This window comes from Rutidosis leptorrhynchoides, chromosome 3 (assembly GCF_046630445.1).
Source record: "Rutidosis leptorrhynchoides isolate AG116_Rl617_1_P2 chromosome 3, CSIRO_AGI_Rlap_v1, whole genome shotgun sequence".
In the NCBI taxonomy this organism is placed as follows: domain Eukaryota; kingdom Viridiplantae; phylum Streptophyta; class Magnoliopsida; order Asterales; family Asteraceae; genus Rutidosis; species Rutidosis leptorrhynchoides.
Window position 1 is genome coordinate 212,916,705 of NC_092335.1, and position 23,602 is coordinate 212,940,306.

Sequence of the window (23,602 nt, forward strand, 5' to 3'; positions counted from 1 at the left end):
CAAGAACACACCAACAACATTTCCAAGTTTGCTAGCTTACTTCCAATCTTGCAAATCCACTTTGAGTGATCATCCAATCTCAAGAAATCTTTCTTATTTATAGTAAGATATCTTTCTAATACAAGGTAATACTTATATTCAAACTTTGATTCAATTTCTATAACTTTAACAATCTTATTTCGAGTGGAAATCTTACTTGAACTTTTTTCGTGTCATGATTCTACTTCAAGAACTTTCAAGCCATCCAAGGATCCTTTGAAGCTAGATCTATTTTTCTCATTTCCATTAGGTTTATCCACAAAACCTAAGGTAGTAATTATGTTCATAACATCATTCGATTCATATATATGAAACTATCTTATTCGAAGCTTTAAACTTGTAATCACTAGAACATAATTTAGTTAATTCTAAACTTGTTCGCAAACAAAAGATAATCCTTCTAAATTGACTTTTAAAATCAACTAGACACATGTTCTATATCTATATGATATGCTAACTTAATGATTTAAAACCTGAAAACACGAAAAACACCGTAAAACCGGATATACGCCGTCGTAGTAACACCGCGGGCTGTTTTGGGTTAGTTAATTAAAAACTATGATAGACTTTGATTTAAAAGTTGTTCTTCTAGAAAATGATTTTTCTTATTAACATGAAACTATATCCAAAAATCATGGTTAAACTCAATGTGGAAGTATGTTTTCCAAAATGGTCATCTAGACGTCGTTCTTTCGACTGAAATGACTACCTTTACAAAAACGACTTGTAATCTGTATTTCTGACTATAAACTTATAATTTTTCTGTTTATATTTATAAACTTAAGTTCAATATGAAACCATAGCAACTTGAATCACTCAAAACGGATTTAAAACGAAGAAGTTATGGGTAAAACAAGATTGGATAATTTTTTCTTGTTGTAGCTACGTGAAAATTGGTAACAAATCTATATTAATCATATCCTAGCTAACTCATATTATATTATACATGTATTCTAATATATTATGTAATCTTGGGATACCATAGACACGAATACAATGTTTTGACATATCATATCGACCCATCTATATATATTTCGGAACAACCATAGACACTTTATATGCAGTAATGTTGGAGTTAGCTATACAGGGTTGAGGCTGATTCCAAAATATTATATATACTTTGAGTTGTGATCTAGCCGGAGGCTTGTATACACGAAGTCGTGGATTGATTCGAGATAATATATATTGCTTTATTTTCTATACATCTAACTGTGGACAACTAGTTGTAGGTTACTAACGAGGACAGCTGACTTAATAAACTTAAAACAGCAATACGTATTAAAAATGTTGTAAATATATTTTGAAAATACTTTGATATATATGTATATATTTATTATAGGTTCGTGAATCGACCAGTGGCCAAGTCTTACTTCCCGACGAAGTAAAAATCTGTGAAAGTGAGTTATAGTCCCACTTTTAAAATCTAATATTTTGGGATGAGAATACATGCAGTTTTATAAATGTTTTACTAAATAGACACAAGTAAATGAAACTACATTCTATGGCTGGATTATTAAACCGAATATGCCCCTTTTTAGTCTGGTAATCTAAGAATTAGGGAACAGACACCCTAATTGACGCGAATCCTAAAGATAGATCTATTGGGCCCAACGAGCCCCATCCAAAGTACCGGATGCTTTAGTACTTCGAATTCATCATGTTCGAAGGGAGTCCTGGAATGATAGGGGATATTCTATATGCATTTTGTTAAGGTCGGTTACCAGGTGTTCACCATATGAATGATTTTTATCTCTATGTATGGGATGTATATTGAAATATGAAATCTTGTGGTCTATTATTACGATTTGATAAATATGTAGGTTAAACCTATAACTCACCAATATTTTTGTTGACGTTTAAAGCATGTTTATTCTCAGGTGATTATTAAGAGTTTCCGATGTTGCATGCTAAAATATGGACAAGATTTGGTGTCAGCATGCTTGTATAATATTGTTTAAAACTGCATTCGAGATTTACTTTGTTGTAACATATTAATATTGTAAACCAATATGTATTGGTAGTGTGTAAGTGTGATATTTTAGATTATCATTTTTGGATAATCTAGGTGGTGACTTTTTTACCTTGTCGATAAAATAAAGGTTATGGTTTGTTTTAAAAATCAATGCAGTCTTCGAAAAACGTCTCATATAGAGGTCAAAACCTCGTAACGAAATCAATTAATATGGAACGTTTATAATCAATATGTACGGGACATTTCACTACGGTGCTCCTAAATTTTCGAATGCTCTTCGGCGATTCTCCATCTCCGAAACCGAAAATTCAAGATACGGCTCCTAGGGTTTTACGGAATAGGAAGATCAGAGGTGAATCCAATGAGTCATCGTTGGATGGGGATAATACTTAAAGCAAATCGGTTGAATCCTTAAATGATCAGTGTTCCATGCACGTTGATGGAAAAAGTGTAGATGAAAATTTGAAAGCTAAAGAAACTGTTACTATCGATGATGCTGGTGACCATAAGAGTGTCCATTCTGATTCCAAATCAAATTCTGAATCGTCTGACGATGAGGAGGAACAGGATAAGGAACCAGTGCTGAACCCTAAGTGTGATGTACCTACTGTTAACAAGGAGGATATAGCAACAGCACCTCCTGGTATAAATGTAATAGAGAAACCACAACTTTCGTATGCGAATGCGATTGCAACCCCTAATCAGGATCGAAGGGTGAACTTTAGATTCATTGAACAGGAATCCTCGAATGATGAGGTTGATGTGGTTATCCCTATAGAATCTTTTCAGGAAGCGACTAAAAGATACAATAACACCCTATATGGTTACTTTCTTGGTCGAGAGTATCTTTTCCAGTTGTACAAAATTATGCTATGAATACATGGAAAAAATATGGGGTGGAGAAGATCATGATGAATGCTAAGGGATTTTTCTTTTTTAAGTTTGCAACTAAAGAAGGAATGATACACGTAATGCAGAACGGGTCATGGATGATCCAAACTATCCCTATTATTCTCAATGTATGGTCACCCAATGTGTCGTTAACAAAAGAAGACTTAACTAAGATGCCTGTGTGGGTGAGGTTACATGATGTGTCATTAGCCGATTTCACGGAAATTGGTTTAAGTGTTATCGCATCAAAAATCGGTAAACCAATGATGCTTGATACTTATACGAGTACGATGTGTTTGGAATCTTGGGGACATCCAAATTTTGCAAGAGCAATGATTGAGGTATCGGCTACGGATGAATTGAAAGAATATATAAAGTTGGTACACCAAATATTGATGGAAAGAATAACACTTTAGATGTTGTCCATATCGAGTATGAGTGGAAACCACCAAGGTGCGCATGCTGCAAAATTTTTGGACATAAGGACTCTCAATGCTCGAAGTCGATACCGGTTGAACCAATAAAGGTAGTAACACAAGATGATGATGGTTTTATCAAGGTGACTAAAAAGCAATCGGTTAAGGTGGGAGATAAGAGCAAACATAATGGGTTCCAAATGGGAAAAAGCAAACAGACCTTTGTGTATAGATCGAAGCAAAAGCAAGATAGTGTCAAAATAAATGAAAAAGATAAATCTGTAAAGGATGGATCACAGCCTGGTCCAAGTGGGGGTGTTAAAATTTCCAATGCATACCAAGCTCTAAGTGACTGCGAAAAAATGATGTACCACATGAACGCAATAAGTTTGTTCTAGAGGATGAAGAGAGTGATATAGAGCTTAACATGGATGAAACTTCAAAGTTTATGGCGTCAAAAAAGGATTCTGAGGGGGCAAGCACTCACGGTAAGGATGTGTTAAAATGATTAATTTCGCATCATGGAACATATGGGGTTTGAATCTTATCCCCAAACAAAAAGAGATTTGTGATGTGGTTACTAGTAATAAGCTCTGTATGTGTTCGATTCTAGAATCCCATGTACTATCGGCCAAGCTGAATAACATATGTAACTTTGTGCTTCCAACGTGGCAATAGATATCGAATAATAGTGTTTGTAGAGGAGGCACTCGTATTATTGTAGGATGGGATCCGGGCGAGGTTCAAGTTATTTGTGTTAACATGACTGACCAAGTGATACATTGTGCGGTGCGTGATGTAAACAATATGTGGCAGATCTTCGTATCGGTTGTGTCTGCTGACAATTACTATATTCGAAGGCGGTTATTATGGAATATTTTGTGTCTTCATAAGAGGTATGTTGGATCGCAACCATGGATTTTGATGGGTGACTTTAATGTTTCTCTTGATGTGGAGGACTCCACAGTCAGTTCCTCTTGTTGTACGCTAACTATGCATGAGTTTAGGGAATGCGTTGATGAGATTAATATGTTGAATGTGAACCACTCCGGTTTTCATTATACATGGAATCAACGCCCTAACTCACTGACGGGTATTTTTAAGAAGATTGATAGAGTAATGGGCAAAGCTATTTTTATAAGTATGTATGCCAATGCACATGTTATATTCCAACCGTATAGAATATCGGATCATTGCCCGGCGGTCATTAAAACTCTGATGAATGTTGTGAAGAAATCAAATCCGTTTAAATTCAGCAACTGTGTTGCAAAGCATGGTGATTTCAGGTCTGTTATTGCGGAGGGTTGGAAACAGGAAGTTCATGGTCACACGATGTATCGGGTTGTGAAAAAATTACGACTTTTGAAGAAACCTATTCGGAAATTAATGTGGAGCAAAGGAAATCTTCATGACAAGGTGATCAAATGTAGGGGTAGATCAAATGTAGGGGTAGTTTGGATGAGGTGCAAAAAATTCTTGAGATAATGCGAGCAAGGCCCTCAAAGAATACAATATGGCGATTCTTAAGGATGAGTGTTTTCTACAGCAAAAAGCGAAAGTTGAGTGGCTTCGAGTTGGTGACAATAATTCTAGTTATTTTCACAAGGTGGTTAACGGTCGAAAGAATAGAAGCCGTATTGACTCGCTTATTGATGCTAATGGTAATGTCGTTGAAGGGTCTGATGTACCTTTTTTTTATAGTTCAACACTATGAAAATTTTCTTGGATCTACTTCGACTGCAACAGAAATTGCTGACCTAGGTTCTCTGTTCACGAAAGCAGTAAGTCAAAGCCAAGCTCAATTGATGATTGCCCCGGTAACTGCTCACGAGGTTAAATCATCGATTTTCAGTATTGGGGAGATTAAGTCACCCGGTCCAGATGGCTTAACTTCTGTGTTTTTTTTAAAAGAGTCATGGGACATTATTGGTGAAGTGGTCCTTGCGGTTCAAGATTTTTTCCACAACGGGAAAATGTTAAAAGAAATCAATAACACGATCATCACTCTCTTACCGAAGGTTCAGACTCCTAGAAAGGTTACTGATTTTCGTCCTATTACTTATTGTAATGTTATATATAAGTGCATCAGTAAGATAATTACAGGCAGGATAAAAGCGAGCTTGGAGGAGGTGGTGAGCAGTAACCAATCAGCCTTTATTCTCGGACGTAGAATTGCTGATAACATCCTTCTGACGCAAGAGCTAATGAGGGGTTACCATCTTAACTGTGGGACTCCTAGATGCGCCTTTAAACTTGATATTCAAAAGGCATACGACACGGTAGATTGAAATTTTTTGGAGGAAGTCCTTGTTTGTTTTGGTTATCCCTTAAAGATGATCAAATGGATTATGGCGTGCATCACTTCTACATCCTATTCGGTTTGTGTAAATGGTGACCTTCACGGTTTCTTTAAGGGTAAACGCGGGTTGAGACAAGGTGATCTAATGTAGCCATACTTGTTCACTCTTGTGATGGAGGTGCTAACGTTGATATTGAAGAGAAATATTTCTCTAATTGGTGGGTTTTGTTATCATCCTCGATGTGATAAGTTAAAGTTAATTAATTTATGTTTCGTCGATGATCTTTTTATTTTCTCTTATGGCAGTGTGGCTTCGGTAGAGCTTATTCGAAAGTCTCTTGATGATTTTAAACGATGTTCTGGTTTATCTGCTAGTCTCCCGAAGAGTACCGCCTTCTTCTCGAATGTTCGGTCTAATGTGAAGACTACTATCTTAGCGAATTTACAGTTTGAAGAAGGGAGTCTCCCGGTTAGATATCTTGGTATTCCGCTTGTGTCTTCTCGTTTGCTATATCTGGATTGCAAATTATTAGTTGATAGAGTTCGAAATAAAATTAATGATTGGAAGAACAAGTTTCTTTCATTTGCGGAAAGGGTTCAATTAATTGTTTCGGTTCATACAGCTATGCTACTTTATTGGTGCTCAGTGTTCATCTTATCGGATGGGATCGTTAAAGAAATCGAAAAGATTATTCGAGGCTTCTTATGGTGCCAAGGCGAGTTGAAGAGAGGCAAAGCGAAAGTTCTATGGAATGATGTTTGCCTCCCAAAAGATGAGGGAGGGTTAGGTATCAAAAGTTTAAAGCTATGGAACTCGGCCTTAATGTCGTCTCATCTATGGAGGCTTATGACGTGTAAACAATCATTGTGGGTGCAATGGACTCATACTTATAAGCTCGCGAATCACAATTTGTGGGATGTTCCTATCTCTGCAAACGCGTCTTGGAGTTGGCGCAAAATGTTGCAAATTAGACCTTTAGTGCACCCCTTTTTCTTTTATCAGATTGGTAACGGTCGTAATGCTTCTGCTTGGTTCGATTCATGTGGTCCTCATGGGCCTCTCATTAATATCATTTCTACCCATGATATAATGCAAGTTGGTTTCTCCATGAAGGCTACTGTTAATGATATTTGTGTTTCGAGTGCAACTAGTTGGTTTCAAGATTGGAAACAAAGATATCCAGCCTTACATTCTGTGATGTTGCCTTCGTTGAATAATAATAATGATAAACTGTTATGGAAGGACATCGATGATAACAATCACAATTGGGCCGTGTCTCACGTTTGGGACTCAATCAGGCCTCAGGCCACATGTGTTCCATGGTTTAGTGTGGTTTGGTTTTCTCATTGTATCCCAAAGCATGCCTTTATTATGTGGTTATTAATGGGTGAACGTTTGAAAACTCAAGACAAGTTGAAGCCCGAGATCTTCGAGCTCACCCGGTTTTAAAATGTTGGTTGTGTGACATTAACAGTGACTCTCATATTAAGAGATGTGTTCGTCTACATATGGCTAGCTCGGAGTGGAAGAATTGTAGAGATGCTCTTATTCCGTTTGCAAGGAGGATTCTTCTAGGGTGGTTGTAGCGAAATTATGTTATGCTGCAACGGTATATCATATCTGGCACGAAAGGAACTCCCGGATCTTTAATGGTTTGCATAAAACGGTGGATCAGTTGTTCGAGATTATTCGATCGAATGTATGCCTGAAGTTGATGTCTATTCAATTCAAGGAGTCATCGCATGTAGAGCAAATGAAGACCGATTGGAATCTATAATATGTGTTGTCGATTTTGTTTTGTTTCTATCTTTCTTGTATTTAGTTAGCTAGTTGGTCGTTTTGCTTGGCTGTTAGGCTTGATAGCAGCAGCTGCACTTCATTGTACCATTCTTTTATTATTTTAAATAATATTTGCCGGGCTAATCATTTAAAAAAAAAAAAATTCAAATCATAGTACAAAGATGGGTATGTTATTTAGTGATGTGACACTACTACTGAGATGATTCGTACAAATTTAATTTTTTTATTCACCACCGAATGTGTTCATCACGTCTGTAATGTGTTCCTATAAGATGGATACATATGTAGTGACAATACATAACAATGCATGTTTTACATGTCTTCAATGCATGATCAAACATAAAAAGTAGTACCTAACATTCAAAACCAAACCTACTTGATTCCAATGGACATCATTGACTTAAATTCTTCAAAGTCAACAAAACCATCACCATCTTTATCAACACCTTTAATCATTTTTCTACAATGTCCAAGTTTGGAATTACTACATCCAAGATTAGTGAGCACTCTTTGCAACTCCTTTGCAGAAATGAGTCCATTCTTATCACTATCAAACACCATAAAAGCATTTCTAAGATCATCATCACCATTATCTTCCTTGGAACTAGCAAAAACTGGCTTGGAATCATCCATAATGGTCATGAACTCATCCAAGTCAATGAACCCATCTCCATTAATATCAACCTCTTTAAGTATTCCTTGAGCTTCAATTGTAGCCTCTGACTTTTCTTGTCCAAAAGTCAACAACACATTTGTGAGCTCTCTTTGAGAAATTTTGCCATCGCCGTCTATATCGAAAAATTTGAAGACTTGTTGAAGTTGATTTGAGACATCTAAGGCTATGAAAGATGATACGACATCAAGAGTACATGATTTCTTTTTAGGTTTGTTCTTGAAGTTGTTGACTTTGGTCAACAAGCTGACTCTCTTGAAGAGACTAGTTAAGTTGCTTTGCAAAGAATTAGGCATTGGTACTATCTAGAGAAAAAAACAGAGAAATTTAAAAGGTTATCAAAATCGTATGGAAGGAAAGTAGTGATGTGAGTAGGGGATTATAATAATGAGAGAAAAGAGCAAACACAAAGTGGCATGACATGTTATCATGTATTTCATGACCACTTTATAAATTCGATTGTTTTGTTTGTACATCAAATCAACATATATGCATAACTTTTAAAGTTACAATTTGGTGAAGAAAACTAAAAATCATGTAATAAGCTTAGTTTATTATATGTGAAAGGCTTGTCTGACATGTCAACGAGTTGCCCAATTAAGCACACCACTCGGGTTCGATTTCTGGTTATGCCAAATCGTTCAGAAAAGAAAAGGAGTGTGACTAGAGGGTGCACATTATGCGCAATTCACCCGGTACCAGGCTTCGCGCTCAAGAGACTTGATTATCCGAGGTTTACCCTTTACGGGGAGCCAAGGTGCTCGTTTATAGAGAGTTTTTTTCGCTAAAAAAAAAGTAAAAAGAATCAGGCTAATGACAACCAAATGAATGAGTTACATGAAAAGACTTGTTATTATATACAATTTGATTGTGTACGTCTTGTAATAAGAAGAAAAGCATTGATTATTGATCAATTGGTAACAAGTTTGGATAATATTAATATAAGGTTATTTTCATGCCGCTTGGTGCAACCGGACGCGTGACTCAAATGTTTTTAATGTATTTATATGTAAGTTTAGTGATTTACAAGGCTACTTTATACTCTCTTTTTTTTATGATTTATAATAATTTTCTAATGAGTATATATTTCCTACCGTTATTAAAAATTTCTGATCCGCTGCTAGTAATTATAGAACAAAGATGTGTGTAGTTTTCATAGTTATCCATGAAATCAAATGATTTTATAGTAGTACAATATTATTAACTAGTGCATAAGTTAAAAGTCAACACATTTTCCTCTGTTCTAAAAACATGTGTTTCATTTTCTAAAAAAAGGTAGAATGAGCAAGCATATTAGACCATTTTTTCAACCATTAGGTTGCAGAATTTTCACATAAACACAAAGAGGAAGATCCACAAAAGAAGAACAAAAACATTACAAACTTGGAAACATGATTTACTTGGTTTAGTACACGAAAAGCAAACACAAGTACATATAAGGGTCAATTTTCTTCATAGTACGTGTTACGAACTAGTGAAGAATGTAACGCTACAAAAGTATAAGAACGATATCACATATAAAAGCAGGCATTGTTGATCAATGATATAAACATGACGAAAGTTTTACAACTCAAAAACAAGAGTATCTTACCGTGTGATAAGGGAAACCGTCTTCTTAGGTAGATTGATCAACAATAATTAAGCATTAATAGGTGTATGATTTCACTATATCTTATCGTATATCAATTTGTTGATATAGGAATGTATAATATAAGATGGGTATGTATAATAATAATAATGTGTATGGTATCGGTATGGGATTAGAAGTATGGGTGCATATGCTCATCCAAATTGGAAGAAGATAGAAAGAAATTAAGGCAAGTTGAATGAAGGAGGGAAATTGCCGGCTAATTTACATTTAATTGGACTTGATACTTTTTTGTTGGTTTATGGGCCAACTTGTTGTCTCCGCAACTGCCGGAATAAGAATTAGTCAGTCCTTTTATAAAAATTAAATATATATATGTAAAAACCATGAAAGTTACGAAGTGTGAATTGTGAAATATGAAAAAATAGACATATGGCGAAGTCGTTATTGACTTATGACGGTGATAAAAGAATAATGTGAGCGTAAGAAATCATTTTTTTTTTCCTGGAAACTTAATAGCTAATAATCTAATACTCCATCCATCCCATAATTTTTTTTGTATTCAAGATATATTAATGGATTGTCTAATAATTTATTTTTTATTAAATGTTGTTATAAAGAGTAATTAATTAATTCATTAGTATATTTGGTGTTGAATTTTCGATAATAAAAGGAACATAATTAAAATTTTAATGATTTTTAATTGTTATTTAGAGCAAGCATAATGAAATAGTAAGGTAAACAGATTTTATTAAACGGATGGAATATCATTTTTAAGGTGAACAACAACCAAAAGCTTCTGAATTGAAGTATTGTAGGAGACTAGTTGTATATGTATTTGGTTAAAGTTTACCGTTTTAGACCATATGCATCGGATTCTAGCAACGGCGTGGTCTGCCTAGGTGGCAAGCAACCAACGCCACTTTGTGGTGTATCGATGCGTGGGATGGGCCAAAATTTGAGTCGTGCATTTCCAAGCAACGGATCAAGTAACACACGTTGCTTTCGTTTTCTTAATTTTTTATTATTTTAAAAATATTATTTTTATCCTTTTAATACTTAACTCTATATTTTACCACATCATCACAACACTTCTAACCCACACTAAAAACCCACACCACCATTACTTCACACAAAAAACTCACACATCCTAATCATTAAAAAAGTGCAAAAAGTAACACACACCACCAACCCACGTCCCTAACCACTACAAATAGTATTAGGGTGTGTTTTAGCAATGACGGAGTTTGAGGTTTTTAATTGCGGCCGGGGATTGTTATATACTGGTATATACTATTTAAGAGTCTAAACATACCTTACAAATTGCAAGTTTTTTAAAACGAAATCACTTTTACGAAAGGACGGATATACATGATACCACAGAGGGCTCCATGCTTCATCCAAGCCAAAGCATGACCGATAAAGTGCAATTGTAAACACATACTTATATCTCGACGCTTAATCGTATATTCATTTGTTTTTTCCCTTAATAAGTTTATTTTGCAACTCGCTATAGAGCTTCAAGTTTTTGTAAATAACTGTTTTATTCGCATAGTTGGTATTTTATATTTCGATTCCCTTGGTACAAAGTAGCAATCTCATCTGACAGTTATTTTTTTCCAACAAAACGAATACTACTCCGTATATAACTAGGCGCTTTCATCGAAAGATGAAAACAACACCATAAAACATTACAACAAACAAACAAAAAGGCTCGAGACTAAAAACCGGCCTAAACTAAAACGCTATATAGGACCGAGCCTAAATGGGGCCAAAAGCGTACACTAGAACTACTGAAACATCCAAACAAAAACATAGAGCCAGGCATACCTAACTAAAGAATACCAACACGACCATACCAAACCATCACAACCGAAAAAAAACCCACCAAATGGAAAAAAACAAACATCTACCATTGTCCCAAACCACAAGATCTAAAACACGGTTAGATGAGCCCTTCTTATGTGCCTTACCATTTTGTCGATACGAATCGTCTTCCGCGTCCTCGATTCGAAGGAGTATGATAACTCATTGGAAAAGTTATCGCTAATAAGAGTACCCGATGATGGAGGAATAAGACCACACAAAGCTAACCTTTCAAAGAAACCTCAAGTCTTATAACAAGTCTTGTAACAGTTGTTATAAGACCCATTTTCACCTTCGAAATGTAACTTTAAGTTATTCACTTTCTTAGTTCCCGGTTGAGAAGAAATTTGAAACTTGAGAATTGTTTACTTTTGTAGTTTCCAATATTGAAGATGAACTTATTTAATCATACCTGTAATGTGCATAACCCTATTGAATATCTGTGCATAAACCCTTCAAAAGAGCATTACAAACCAAACCCTGAACAGATGCCATTTTTCGTTACATACAATCATTTAGAAACTCATAACACAAAAAGTTGCTTAAAATACAATAAAATTTCTTATAAACCCTATAGATTCTATGTGGAAGCAAGTCTTCAAATACCAAGCAATCGAAAAGGTTCCTAACTCTTTCATACACTATGAACAATATTTCTAATCGAAAAAATGAAGCTGCAACAATACTACATATATCAATATCAGATACTCCAATACTGTGTCAACATGATCTCAGCAAAACCGGACCCACAGAGGAGTCAAGGATTTGACTAACTGCTACCTGGACATCACTAGAACCATGTTCGCAACTTATGAGGCTCGTAAACAAAGGGAAAAAGTAGGATAAATTCTTTTCGAAAGACGAATCACCTATACTGCACATAGCTTGTAGAGTAGTAACAACAAGAGGTGCACGTGCAGCTAATTCTTTCTTTTTACCCGAGCCTAATGGTATTAACCAGTGGACCTGGTTAGGAGATGGTTCGGTTAGACGTGCGGGCCGTGCTATTTCAACGTAGAATTTTAAGAGTTCTTGGCAAAGGTCAATAAGTTGAGACTCGGCGTTTGATTCCTCATAAGATGGAGGTCGGTCAACTGCAAGGTTTTGTACAAATGTGAGGGAGGTTTGATAGGATTCGATTTCGAGGCGTAATAATGGTGGGTCCTGAATCTGTGTCATTGGACCAAGCTCTTGAATCTTAGAACGTAATGCGATATCGGCATTTATCTTGTGGGCGTGACTTGCTACTCTGCGCACTGCATCGAACACAACTAAGGTGTTTGTTGTTGATAGCTGATATCTATACATGTTGTAGATCTCTATTATCGCCTGCCAAATTCACAAATTTTCATGTCAATATATAATCTTACAAAAAAAATTCCATCATTATGAAGTCAAATGTAACTATCATAGCATTTATTACAATCATTTTAATTTGAATAGAAGTTTAATAGGTTGTAAGCCTAAAAGATTGACTTGGAACAACTATCTACACATTGATGATAAAAATAAAACAGGTGGAATTAAACTATCATATCATTCATTACAACCATTTGACTCCTTCCCTTTTCAGCTAAATAACTATTTCACCTATTTGACTTGTTTGAGGTAAGATAAAAATACAACAGGTGGAATTAAACCGAAGACAACTGATTAAAATTGCCACATCTAATCTTGACTATTCGGACATGAGTTATTTTGAAATATTTACAGTGGGTCCCTGACTTTGTTCCTTCGTGTGTAATCAACGCAATTTATCATATAAATCACATCACAAACATGTTAATAAGAAAAAGAATAATATAGTAGAAAGTAATCTACATGGTGCTTGCCACTTCAAAATCTGAGATCATACACAGAATCATACCCTTTACACTCCAAAACAAATGAGACACCTTTAAAAAAAACCATTCCACCTTAAACACTTCCATATTGAATAAATACACAAAATTTAACATCGTAGCATTTAGTGGGGGCGTACATGGTACAGAACCGGACAAAACTAGTTCGTTTGGTTCTGTTTCGAGTCCCAATTTGTAGCAGAAAGTCGGCCCATGGACCGGAACATATATTTTCGGTTCGGTAATTTATGGTGTTATTTTCGGGTTTGAGACCGAAAATCTGGCAAAATGTAGACCAACAACCGGACCGAAATACCATTTAGTTATTATAAAATTAGAAAACACTGGTTGAACATATAACATCAAAAATATACTGACCTGGATCAATAAAAGTTGAACAGCAGCACGACACTTGACATCTGAAACGGAAGCATACAAACGATCCCTCCTCAAATTTTCCAAATTTTCATCCTGCATACTAGACTCAGCAGTATCCACATCATTTCGTCTTCTAGTAACATCTTCATAGTTCAGATCTAAACTATCTCTATTTAGAAGAAACAAGAAATCGGGCAGAGTTGCATTTGCCGCCTCTTTTATAGACAAAACAACTTCAAGCCACTTGTCATCATTGAACAATTCCCCTGAATTGCTAATCAATCGAACAAATGCAGCGATCCCAATTCCAGCAAGACTTTGGTGAGGACGTTTAATAAAACTTACTAACAATGTCAATACCTTTTTTAAAAGCGGATTGACAGTATCATAGAAATTAACAAAAAGATCCACAACCAATTGTAGTGCAAGTGTGCATGTTTCATATAGCCATGAGTCTTGATCGAGATCTTCTGTATCGGTATCAAACCCGTGTTCTGACGAGTTCTCACCAGATGGGTCAATGGCATGCCGAACATAGTCAAAGATTGGAAATAGGACGGAATCAAACACCTTTTCCCATAAAGGTAGAGAGAATTGATGACCGTTGTTTCGTAATGTATCAAAGAGTGCATCGAGGGCATTTTGTCTAATATCATGCCTTGGGTCAAAGCTAAGGTCTGATAACCCTGAGGAAAGATAATATAATACTTATATTAGAGCACTCGTTGATTACAATAAAAGATGAAACACTAAATGATAAACAATATGAACTTCTGAAGTGATTTATAAATTGGTGTTACTGAAGATTGCAACATTAAAACTGGGTAATATTGTGTGCTTTTAATTCTACCTCATGATAATATGAGAAAAAGCACACAGGGACCATTAAATCGACAAAATAAACAATAATGAAAAATTGTTTTTTTTTTTTTTTTTTTTTTGCTTTTTTTATAGAGAAATAGTAGATAACTTTCCTTACCGGCTAATAATGGAAACCAGAAGTAGAGATGACTTTCTATATCTTCCAAATCTCCATTATCGTGCATCTTTTCCTTTCTTTTAGAATGTTGAGATGGCGATATGTTTTCAGAAACATCATTTTCTTTAGTAATTGAAGATCCTAAATCTCCCTTAGCAAGTTTTGCAGCACACAAGCGCAAGAAAGAAATAGCATTGAGACTAATATCTTTATCGAATCTAGTGCTAGTGAATGCAATCAGACAATTTACACAATCTGTAAAAGTGGTGGTTTCTGTTTCAGTAATGTACGGAAAATAATCTCGCACTATCTTTTCCATCATTTCAAACGCAAGGAGTACAATATTTTTGTGGTCATCATAAGCTGCTGTTGTGAAGACCTGGTGATTTCCCATAATTAAAAATTAAATTAAATGAAAATGATACTCGAAAAATGTATTAAGAAACTATAATGTATATTACCATGAACATGCTTTTCCATCCTGACTTGACGTTACTGACACGAGATAGAACCATTTGAGAGATACATCTAAGGATCAGTTCTCGAATTTCCACAGCACTACTTTTGCGCATGACAATAACAAAAGGTTTCAAAAATTCGTTTTGAAAATTATAATTAGCCAACTCTTCCCGTTCCAAAAACTTCATAGAAAGTTGACGTAAAGAATCCATTGCAAATATTGCAATAGATAGGTTTTCAGAGCAGCCTATAGTCACAAAAAAGTCAGAGAGTACATTCCAGATGCTTGTCCAAACTAGTCTAATTCGGTTCATGTTATAGTGACTGCATAAAGAAAAAAATGGACAGGTTAGATAATGGGCCAACATGGGAGTGGATTGAAATGGGCAATACTGGAATACATATTAAAATGGGTCGCCATGACCCGCAAACACTTATTTGTCCTCTTATTTCAAATAAAGAATACCAATTTTATATTTAAAAGAAACAATGTTGATACAGATAATAAGCAATCTAAATCTTTAAACTGGAGCAGTTAGAAGGTTGATGCATTAAAGATACACTTTGAAGTTACGACATGTTTGACATGTTCCCGTCTTAGCTAAAGTTAGTTTTTCAAGTGACCCATTTGAGATAATATACAACCCAAGCAATTGGGTTGAATTTGCAACTATTGAAAAAAAGAACATAACTATAATAGAGTAGCTAGATGAGATAAAATAGCAAGGAACCATACGCAATTTCAACTATTTTGGTGAGGCAAAACACACGTGGATCAGATGTAGATCGTAATTCCTTCATAGACAGATTGCAAAGTGCCCTGACAAAGTCAACTATAGCCTCGCTATTCAGTTTCTGACTCCATATGAATATACGATTCATTTCACCAACTTGTTCCAACAAGTTTAACTTGGAGATCAAACTGTTCACCTGCTCTGACGTTATACCTGGAGAACCTCTTCTTGTTGCGGCATTAGCTTGTTGCATCCTCCCAACTCCCTTTTTCTTAAGAACGGGAAGGATGTTTGACTTGACCTGTTTTGACTTTTCAGACTCGTTTTGAGTAACAGCAAAAAAAGTGGCATCTGGTGGCGCACCCTCTCCCAACAGACGAAGATGCTCAAACCGCGAAACACAAGTCAGGATATGCTCCCATGCCTCCTGTAGATAATTGCCATCTTCATCTGCAATTGTAACTATTGCCTGTAAAAATATAAAGAATTATATAAGAATAAGTTTCACAAGGCTAATAACAAGGTAGCAAAAATCTCTCGGTCGGAACTCTTTAGGGAGTACTCGACAACTCGGGAGTACTCCAATGTTGACTAAGTTTGACTTTGACCAAGTTTAGACCAATTTTGACTGATTTTCCGAGTAATCCCGGGTTTTGGCCAAGTTTGGCCGAGTTTGACCAAGATTGACTATGTTTGACCGGGTTTGACCGAGTAATCCCCAAACTGCAAAAACTGAGTACTCGCTGAGTAATTCTGAGTTCTGCAATACTGAGGCTACTAAACAAAAATATTATAAATCTGAAAAAATTTGTTATGTTAATAAAAACAAAAACCTTGATAGCTTCTATGTTCTTTTGTTTGATATCAGCTGGGGAATGAAGGGAGGTAAACTTTGCAAGTGATGTCACGAAAGCATCTCGATGAGTCTTCATGGACATTGCTGATGTCACATGGATAGCAGAACGGAAGCCTTCTAAACATTGAGATATAATTATTACATCATCACTTTGGTCAAGAGGGACACTAAAGGCAGCTAGCATAGGAGCCCAGCACACCTCTATCATAAATGTAAGTATAAACACGTCCGTTGCAGCATAGTAAACTGAACTACAAATAGCCATTGCAAGTGGAAAGTAAAAACGAAATTAGTAATATTATAAACTGAATACAATGTTGGGGTTTTTTAAGTTAGAAATTTATAAGTATTAAAAAAAATTAATGGTTCATCTTACTCTGATTTGCTAGCTTTCTCTTTAAATTGTTCTTGCATCTGTCGCATAAGATCATCACTAGTTTGATTTTCTTCTGGATTCTTACGCACCACAATATTCAATATACTATCTAAACCAAGAATCATGTTAGAGTTTACAGACTGCCTCGGATGAAGGGCAAAATCGTCTTCTTTCATTTTAATTTCATTTCTTGATATGCGATCAAACAGTGATCTTAGGTACTCTTCCGGTAAGTCCTTTCCATCATCTATCCCACGGTTATTTCTTATAAAATCATCAGCTGACATCTGCATAAATATATAAATAATAAATAATAATAACAATAACAATAACAATAACAATAACAATAACCATAACAATAACAATAACAATAACAATAATAATATTAATGATAATAATATTTGATATAAAAATAATCTGTAGATAAAATGAATATGAAGTATGATATGATGATACCTTATTCTTGATCATGGGATTATGAGCATCAGTATTGAGCATTATGACAGAATAAGCAAGGACATATGCTGTGTCAGCACTTATGAATGCTTTTGGATTGCACTTGCAGTAACGTTCAGCAAATTTTTCCATTATTCGGTCAATTTTTTGTGCTTCGCCAGGCAACCTAAAACCACGTAAGAATGTTCTGATGGCTTCATCAAACTCCATACCATTAAAGTTGAATGAATTCACATATGCATGCATTACTTTCAGGGGTAGATCTTCTCTTTCACCAAGATAATCACCAATCATAGTCTTGTTCAAACCAGATGTATTTTTCAAAAACTCTGCTGTTTCTTCAGGTGAATTCCCCACCTTATTCATGTTGATCAAGAATTCAATGCCCTTTTTGGGCTTTCGATTAAAAAGAGAGATACCTTCCTGCCATTAATCTTACATTAATACCTCGAATAAAATAGTAAATGAATGAAATACAAATTCCAAATATCTACCTGAAGCTCGAGTTTGTAAGCTCGACGTTGCTCAATGGTTGAAGCATCCGAAACTTCACTAGAAGCTTCCAATCCCTCAACAGGTTCATGCTCATTTGCAATTCCATTTTCCATTGGAGGGCTTACAATTTCATGATTGTTTTCAACCAATTCATCTTTCTTTATAGAATTAGGATCGGGAATACGCAATTGTGTATTCATCCAGTTTCCCATTGATTTTAGAACAGCCACCAAGCACTTCATAGCTTCCAGCTTCATTGTAACATCTTGAGGCGGCAATAGGGTAGTTGCAACTCCAGTTGGGACCCCTTGGGCAGTCTTAAGTAGTCCATTGACCATTCTGAGAAAAGATTAAACAGTAAAGGTAAAACAGCATGCGAGAATAGAGAGTGTTAAAAATAGACAGGGTTCTCATTATACTTTTCAAGGTAGATAACATATATAAAGGTGACAATATCGACTGATTTACTTGTAAAAGGGTGAATTCTAGTTTTTTTAAATGCCCCAAGTGGGTGAATTTTAAGGAAGGAAAAATCCTAAAAACTACTCGCATCGAAGAGAAATATTAAATGGATCAACGAGGTAGAAAGTTGCCTAAAGCCCTAAAGTACATTATTAATAATTAACAGATAATAATATTTGTAATTATAATATTGATCATGTAATGACATTTCAAAAAAATTATTCAAAGAAATTCGGGAAAACGTTTTCCAGGTTAACGGTCAACCCATACGTCTCAGCGAGTGCCGAAAAACTACCAATTCTGACCTGACTCATTACTAAATCGGCTAAGTTTTCACCTCTAATGAGAATGTGTTCATAGTAACTTTATACGTAATAAATATTGCTTAAACTAGCATTTAACGATAAATTTGCAATTGAAGGTTAGTACGAAGCTTGCAGAGGAACATACCTTTCAAAAATGTTAGATGAATTGACATCACAATCATAGTTGACAAATAAATCTACCAAAATCTGTGAATCAAGACAAAGTCTTTCAAGAAATCGCAGTATTATCATCTTCTGCTGAACATTAGGTTGGGCGACATTTTCTAGAACTCTGAGAACAATCATAGGGAAAAATACTCCAATTTCGGCTTTCAATCCAGATCTAAATCTTGACAACAAGCTAATGAATATTGAGCAAGAAAGTTGAAATACAACTATTAGGGTTGAAGCACTGTTCTTCAGCAAAGACAGGCATAAGTACTGCTTGATGGCACCCAAAAATCTGCTCCATAATGCATCGGGAAAGGAAGAATATTATGCAAGTGATTAAGATTAAGATCTAAAATCAAAATGAAAATGGAAGACGAACAAGCAGTGAACTACAATAAGCAGGCCACAATTCTTAAACACGTAAAACCGCATGCGATAATGTAATAACATAGCTTAAAGTGGAAACTTACGAATGTGTACAGGTAATGAGCAACTAAACAACGTCAAGAATGCATATATTGTCATTTGTAAATGTGTCTTGCACAAGTTGGTCCATGAGAAAATATACATCTTGACGGTATTTAAATAAGAAAGTTGGTATGAATATCCAGATTAATGATTAAATAAGGTTGTTTATAAACTTTTTCAAGCATACTACGTTGAGTTCTTACTGTTTCCATAAAATGGGAATGAAGCGATAAGAATAAACTTAATGTTGTAAGAGTGACAAAATGCAATGATCAATTAAACATGATACACCGAGGATGAGAGATGACCTATGAATTGAGATGTAATGCTGTAAGAGTGACAAAATGCAATGATCAAATAATGGTGAAAAAGCTATAGCAGCCAATCATTAAAACCATTAAACCCTACTGGTTAGTTAACTCTCAAATAAAGTTCAAAGTTCAGCCCTCAATTATTCTATGAAAGCAATTTTTTAAAACAGCATACCTATGAAAGCAATTAGACCTGGAACCTCATTAGATCAAGTGAGGATCCTGATATTCTCATATTAGACCCTCAACAAAAGCACTCATATGTACACAGAAACATCAACCAAATTTAAGTGTTGCGTCAAATGGAGCATGATCCACGAATTCTGAACTTTAATAGGGATTCATCATAAAAGACGCATAGAACAGTCATTAATTTGAATATATCAGATTACAATACAATTGTTTCCATATGTTGGGACGTTATTCAGGGAAATGTGTAGCAAATTACATCACAATGTACTATTAGACAGGTAATCTAATAAAAACAAAAATAAGTTAAGGTATAAAAAACTTATCGTCTGGTAAAAATAAGATACTCCGTACATGATATGATTTAAAATATATCAGTTCTTTTTATATTGCCTCGTCATGATAAAAGCATTTGTTTCTAAAGGTTGGTGTCAGCAAGTTTCAGCATTAGATCACATAAACTACATTCCTAATAGAACACGCCCACCTTCAAATTTCTACATAAAAAAGGAAGGCCCCATAAAGAAGCTAGAGATGGGGAAAACTAACTGAATCATCACCCTGATTATCATTTTCAAAGAAGAATAGAGAGCATAAGTAAAGTACCGTTCACTTGTTCTAAAAACATCGCCTGCATTCTCCAACAAGATCTTCAACAACTCCAAAGCAACTATCTTTCCTCGCATCAATTGTGGGTCAGCCAAAGCATCTTTTGGGAGGGTCTTCATTGATAGCTTACAAAGAGCTCGAAACACTAAAAACGCATCCCTTCTCAACTTATTCCCAATCTGAACATCTACATCATCATCCTTATCACCCTCACCATCTGCCAACTCCCCTTTCCTCCCTTCCAATGCCGTCTTATACATACTAATCTCCCAATATTTAGCATCCAACATATCCTTATCCGTAGAATCCAACAAATCAGCAGGATTAGTCGACTCAACAGTTGAAGTTTTCGTCTCAAAAGCCCCATCATGCACCCCACCATTTATACCCACTGGATTCCCTGGATTCAAAACTCCATCCATTCCATGAATAACCTTACTAATAAACCCTTGAACAAAAACCGTCATTGTCCCATCGCCATCACCACTCCCACCCTTCTCCGACGGCTCCATCAACTCCGCCACCACAATTGGTTGCACGGGCACAGTCGACGAATCAGCCTCCATTCTCCTAAACACAATCACAAGCATTTGCACCAACGAAGCCTTTGCAGTCGTCTGATTAACTACAAATTTACTATCTAAATAAACATCATAACAAGTCCTAACAATCAACAACAAACTATCACCATGTATCCTCAACGAAACCGACGTCACAGCCGATAAAATCGTCTTCAAAACCAACAACTCCACTCCTTCCTCTCCAAATTCACAACACTTACACACTGCTTCAATCAACTTCACCAACAACTTACCATCAGGACCACCATTCGAATCAGCTTCACCGCGTAAGTATCCAAACGCTATCAATTTCTGAATACAATCTAACGCTGGCTCCGCAATCTTCACATTACCTGAACAACAAGCATCAATAATACTAGGACTCAGCATAAGCTCCAATATAACTACAATTAGGTCGCTAAAACGCAATTAAACGATTTGGAAACTGAATTATCACAAACATATATTACCTGAAGAACAAGCATTAATAATCGGAGTTAAAATGAGTTCTGATTCAGCTAGGGTTAGTTCGTTAGTACCGGAATCATGTAAAACACCAGGTGGTGATTGTGATGACGTGTCAGAATCTGATTGAATTGAGTTAGGTTTAGGGTTTGTGAGGTGTTCGAGTAGTGATTTTGATTCGTGAGCAAGTTTTGAGTGTTTGCGCCATGAACTGTTTTTAATGATTTTATCTAGGGCTGGAATTAAGATGTTATTGATAAGACGAGATTCGGCCTCCGGAGAAGCCATCCGCCGGGAGGTATACGTACAGATCTGCGTGAAATGTGGTGGATTGTGGTGGTGATCAGATCGGAGTTGAAGATTGTGTTTGGATCGTGGAGTTCAGTTTACGTTTTTGTCATTTCATGGGAGTTAGTAGTATTCTAGTATTTTTTTTTTTTCTTTTTTTTTTGGTAATTGATTTATTTATTACTCCTTAGTACGGAGTATTCTTTTTAATTCATGGGATATCATAAATCCAACATCATTTTTACTTCTTCCACCATCATTTGATGGTTCTTTCCTATAATATCCCTCACTAAATTATATTATAATATTTTAAAAAGTTTGTGCAAGTGTATTATTAAGGGCAGTTTAGATATTTTAGGTGGAAGAAGTAAAAGTGAGGGTGGAAATATCAATTCCCTTTATTTTAATTTATTTTTACTTCACAATCTACTTTTACGATGAGATTTACGTTTACCATGAGATTTAAGTTTAAAGTATAAAAATCCGACTTAATTAAGCCCTTGCTCTCTAAAGTTTTATCTTTTTTCATCCTTGTCCCTAAAGTATTTTTGTTTCACCCTAACCCTTAAAGTTATGATATGGTTTCATTTAGGTCCCCAGTTAACGGATTGAGTTAACGACAGTTAACCATGGGGACCTTAATGAAACCATATCATTACTTTAAGGGTTAGGATGAAACAATAATGCTTTAGGGACAAGGATGAAACAAAAATACTTTAGGGACCAAGGGCGTAATTAAGACAAGCGGGAACGACATTTTAAGGAAATAAATAACAATTACTCCGTACTTACTTATATACGGGAATGTCAACTGTAAAGGTGCATGATTGGTATTTGGTTTGTTAGAAATTTGATTCTACCATTTAAATGGCGTTTGTATTTATTTTTTTAACTTATTTTATTTATTTATTTATATTTATTTTTTATTATTTTATTATTTTTTTGGCCGGAGGTCTTCACGGAAGCAATCTTCTACCCTGAAGTAGAGATATTGCTTCCATGAGGACCTCCGGCCAAAAAATAATAAAATAAAATAAATATAAATAAATAAAATAAAAACAAGACGCCGTGAAAAATGGTAGAATCAAATTTTCATATATTTTTAAGCATGCATGAGGTTCAATTTAGGCTCTAAACGGCAGTCAAGTCGTCAATAAATCGACGCTTTTTTTGCCTCAAATAATAGAGTTGAAAGAAATTGACAAAAAGAACTCAAACGACATGCTAGGTGGAAGTTGTTGCGCAAGCAAAGAGCCAACCACCTGTAACAGACCAAACACCACTCATTCACCTTTACGGTTGACATCCCCCTATATAAGTAAGTACGGAGTAATTGTTATATGTTTTTCTAAAATTTCGTTCCCGCTTGACTTAATTACCCTGTTGGTCTTTAAAGTTTTACCTTTTTTTTATCATTGTCCCTAAAATATTTTTGTTTAATCCTTGTCCCTAAAGTATTTTTGTTTCATCCTTGTCCCTAAAATATTTTTGTTTATTCCTAACCCTTAAAGTAATCATATGGTTTCATTTAGGTCCCCCATGGTTAACCGCCGTTAACTCAATCCGTTAACTGAGGACCTAAATGAAACCATATCATAACTTTAAGGGTTATGATGAAACCAAAATACTTTAGGGACAAGGATGAAAAAAAGATA

The 23,602-nt window shown here is 35.3% G+C and overlaps 3 protein-coding genes and 1 pseudogene across 3 annotated transcripts; 2 read left to right on the forward strand and 2 right to left on the reverse strand.

The window, feature by feature from the left end:
• Positions 1-2,883: 2,883 nt before the first annotated feature.
• LOC139900806 (uncharacterized) lies at positions 2,884-4,803 on the forward strand. The gene is made up of 4 exons (XM_071883559.1): positions 2,884-3,282; positions 3,405-3,627; positions 3,717-3,793; positions 3,997-4,803. The coding sequence occupies exons 1-4, from the start codon at positions 2,884-2,886 to the stop codon at positions 4,801-4,803; spliced, it is 1,506 nt and encodes a 501-aa protein (XP_071739660.1).
• Positions 4,804-5,666: 863 nt separating this feature from the next.
• On the forward strand, positions 5,667-7,204 carry LOC139900807 (uncharacterized). The gene is made up of 3 exons (XM_071883560.1): positions 5,667-5,764; positions 5,924-6,994; positions 7,093-7,204. The coding sequence occupies exons 1-3, from the start codon at positions 5,667-5,669 to the stop codon at positions 7,202-7,204; spliced, it is 1,281 nt and encodes a 426-aa protein (XP_071739661.1).
• A 451-nt stretch (positions 7,205-7,655) lies between these two features.
• LOC139897199 (uncharacterized) lies at positions 7,656-9,771 on the reverse strand (annotated as a pseudogene).
• Positions 9,772-11,961: 2,190 nt separating this feature from the next.
• On the reverse strand, positions 11,962-22,031 carry LOC139902778 (brefeldin A-inhibited guanine nucleotide-exchange protein 2-like). The gene is made up of 12 exons (XM_071885388.1): positions 21,665-22,031; positions 20,632-21,547; positions 19,032-19,349; positions 18,119-18,458; positions 17,625-18,047; positions 17,169-17,455; positions 16,770-17,043; positions 15,939-16,405; positions 15,205-15,526; positions 14,744-15,122; positions 13,765-14,450; positions 11,962-12,874 (listed from the first exon to the last, which is right to left on the reverse strand). Exons 1-12 carry the CDS (start codon positions 21,945-21,947, stop codon positions 12,266-12,268), a joined length of 5,304 nt encoding a protein of 1,767 aa, XP_071741489.1. The 5' UTR covers positions 21,948-22,031; the 3' UTR covers positions 11,962-12,265.
• Positions 22,032-23,602: the final 1,571 nt, after the last annotated feature.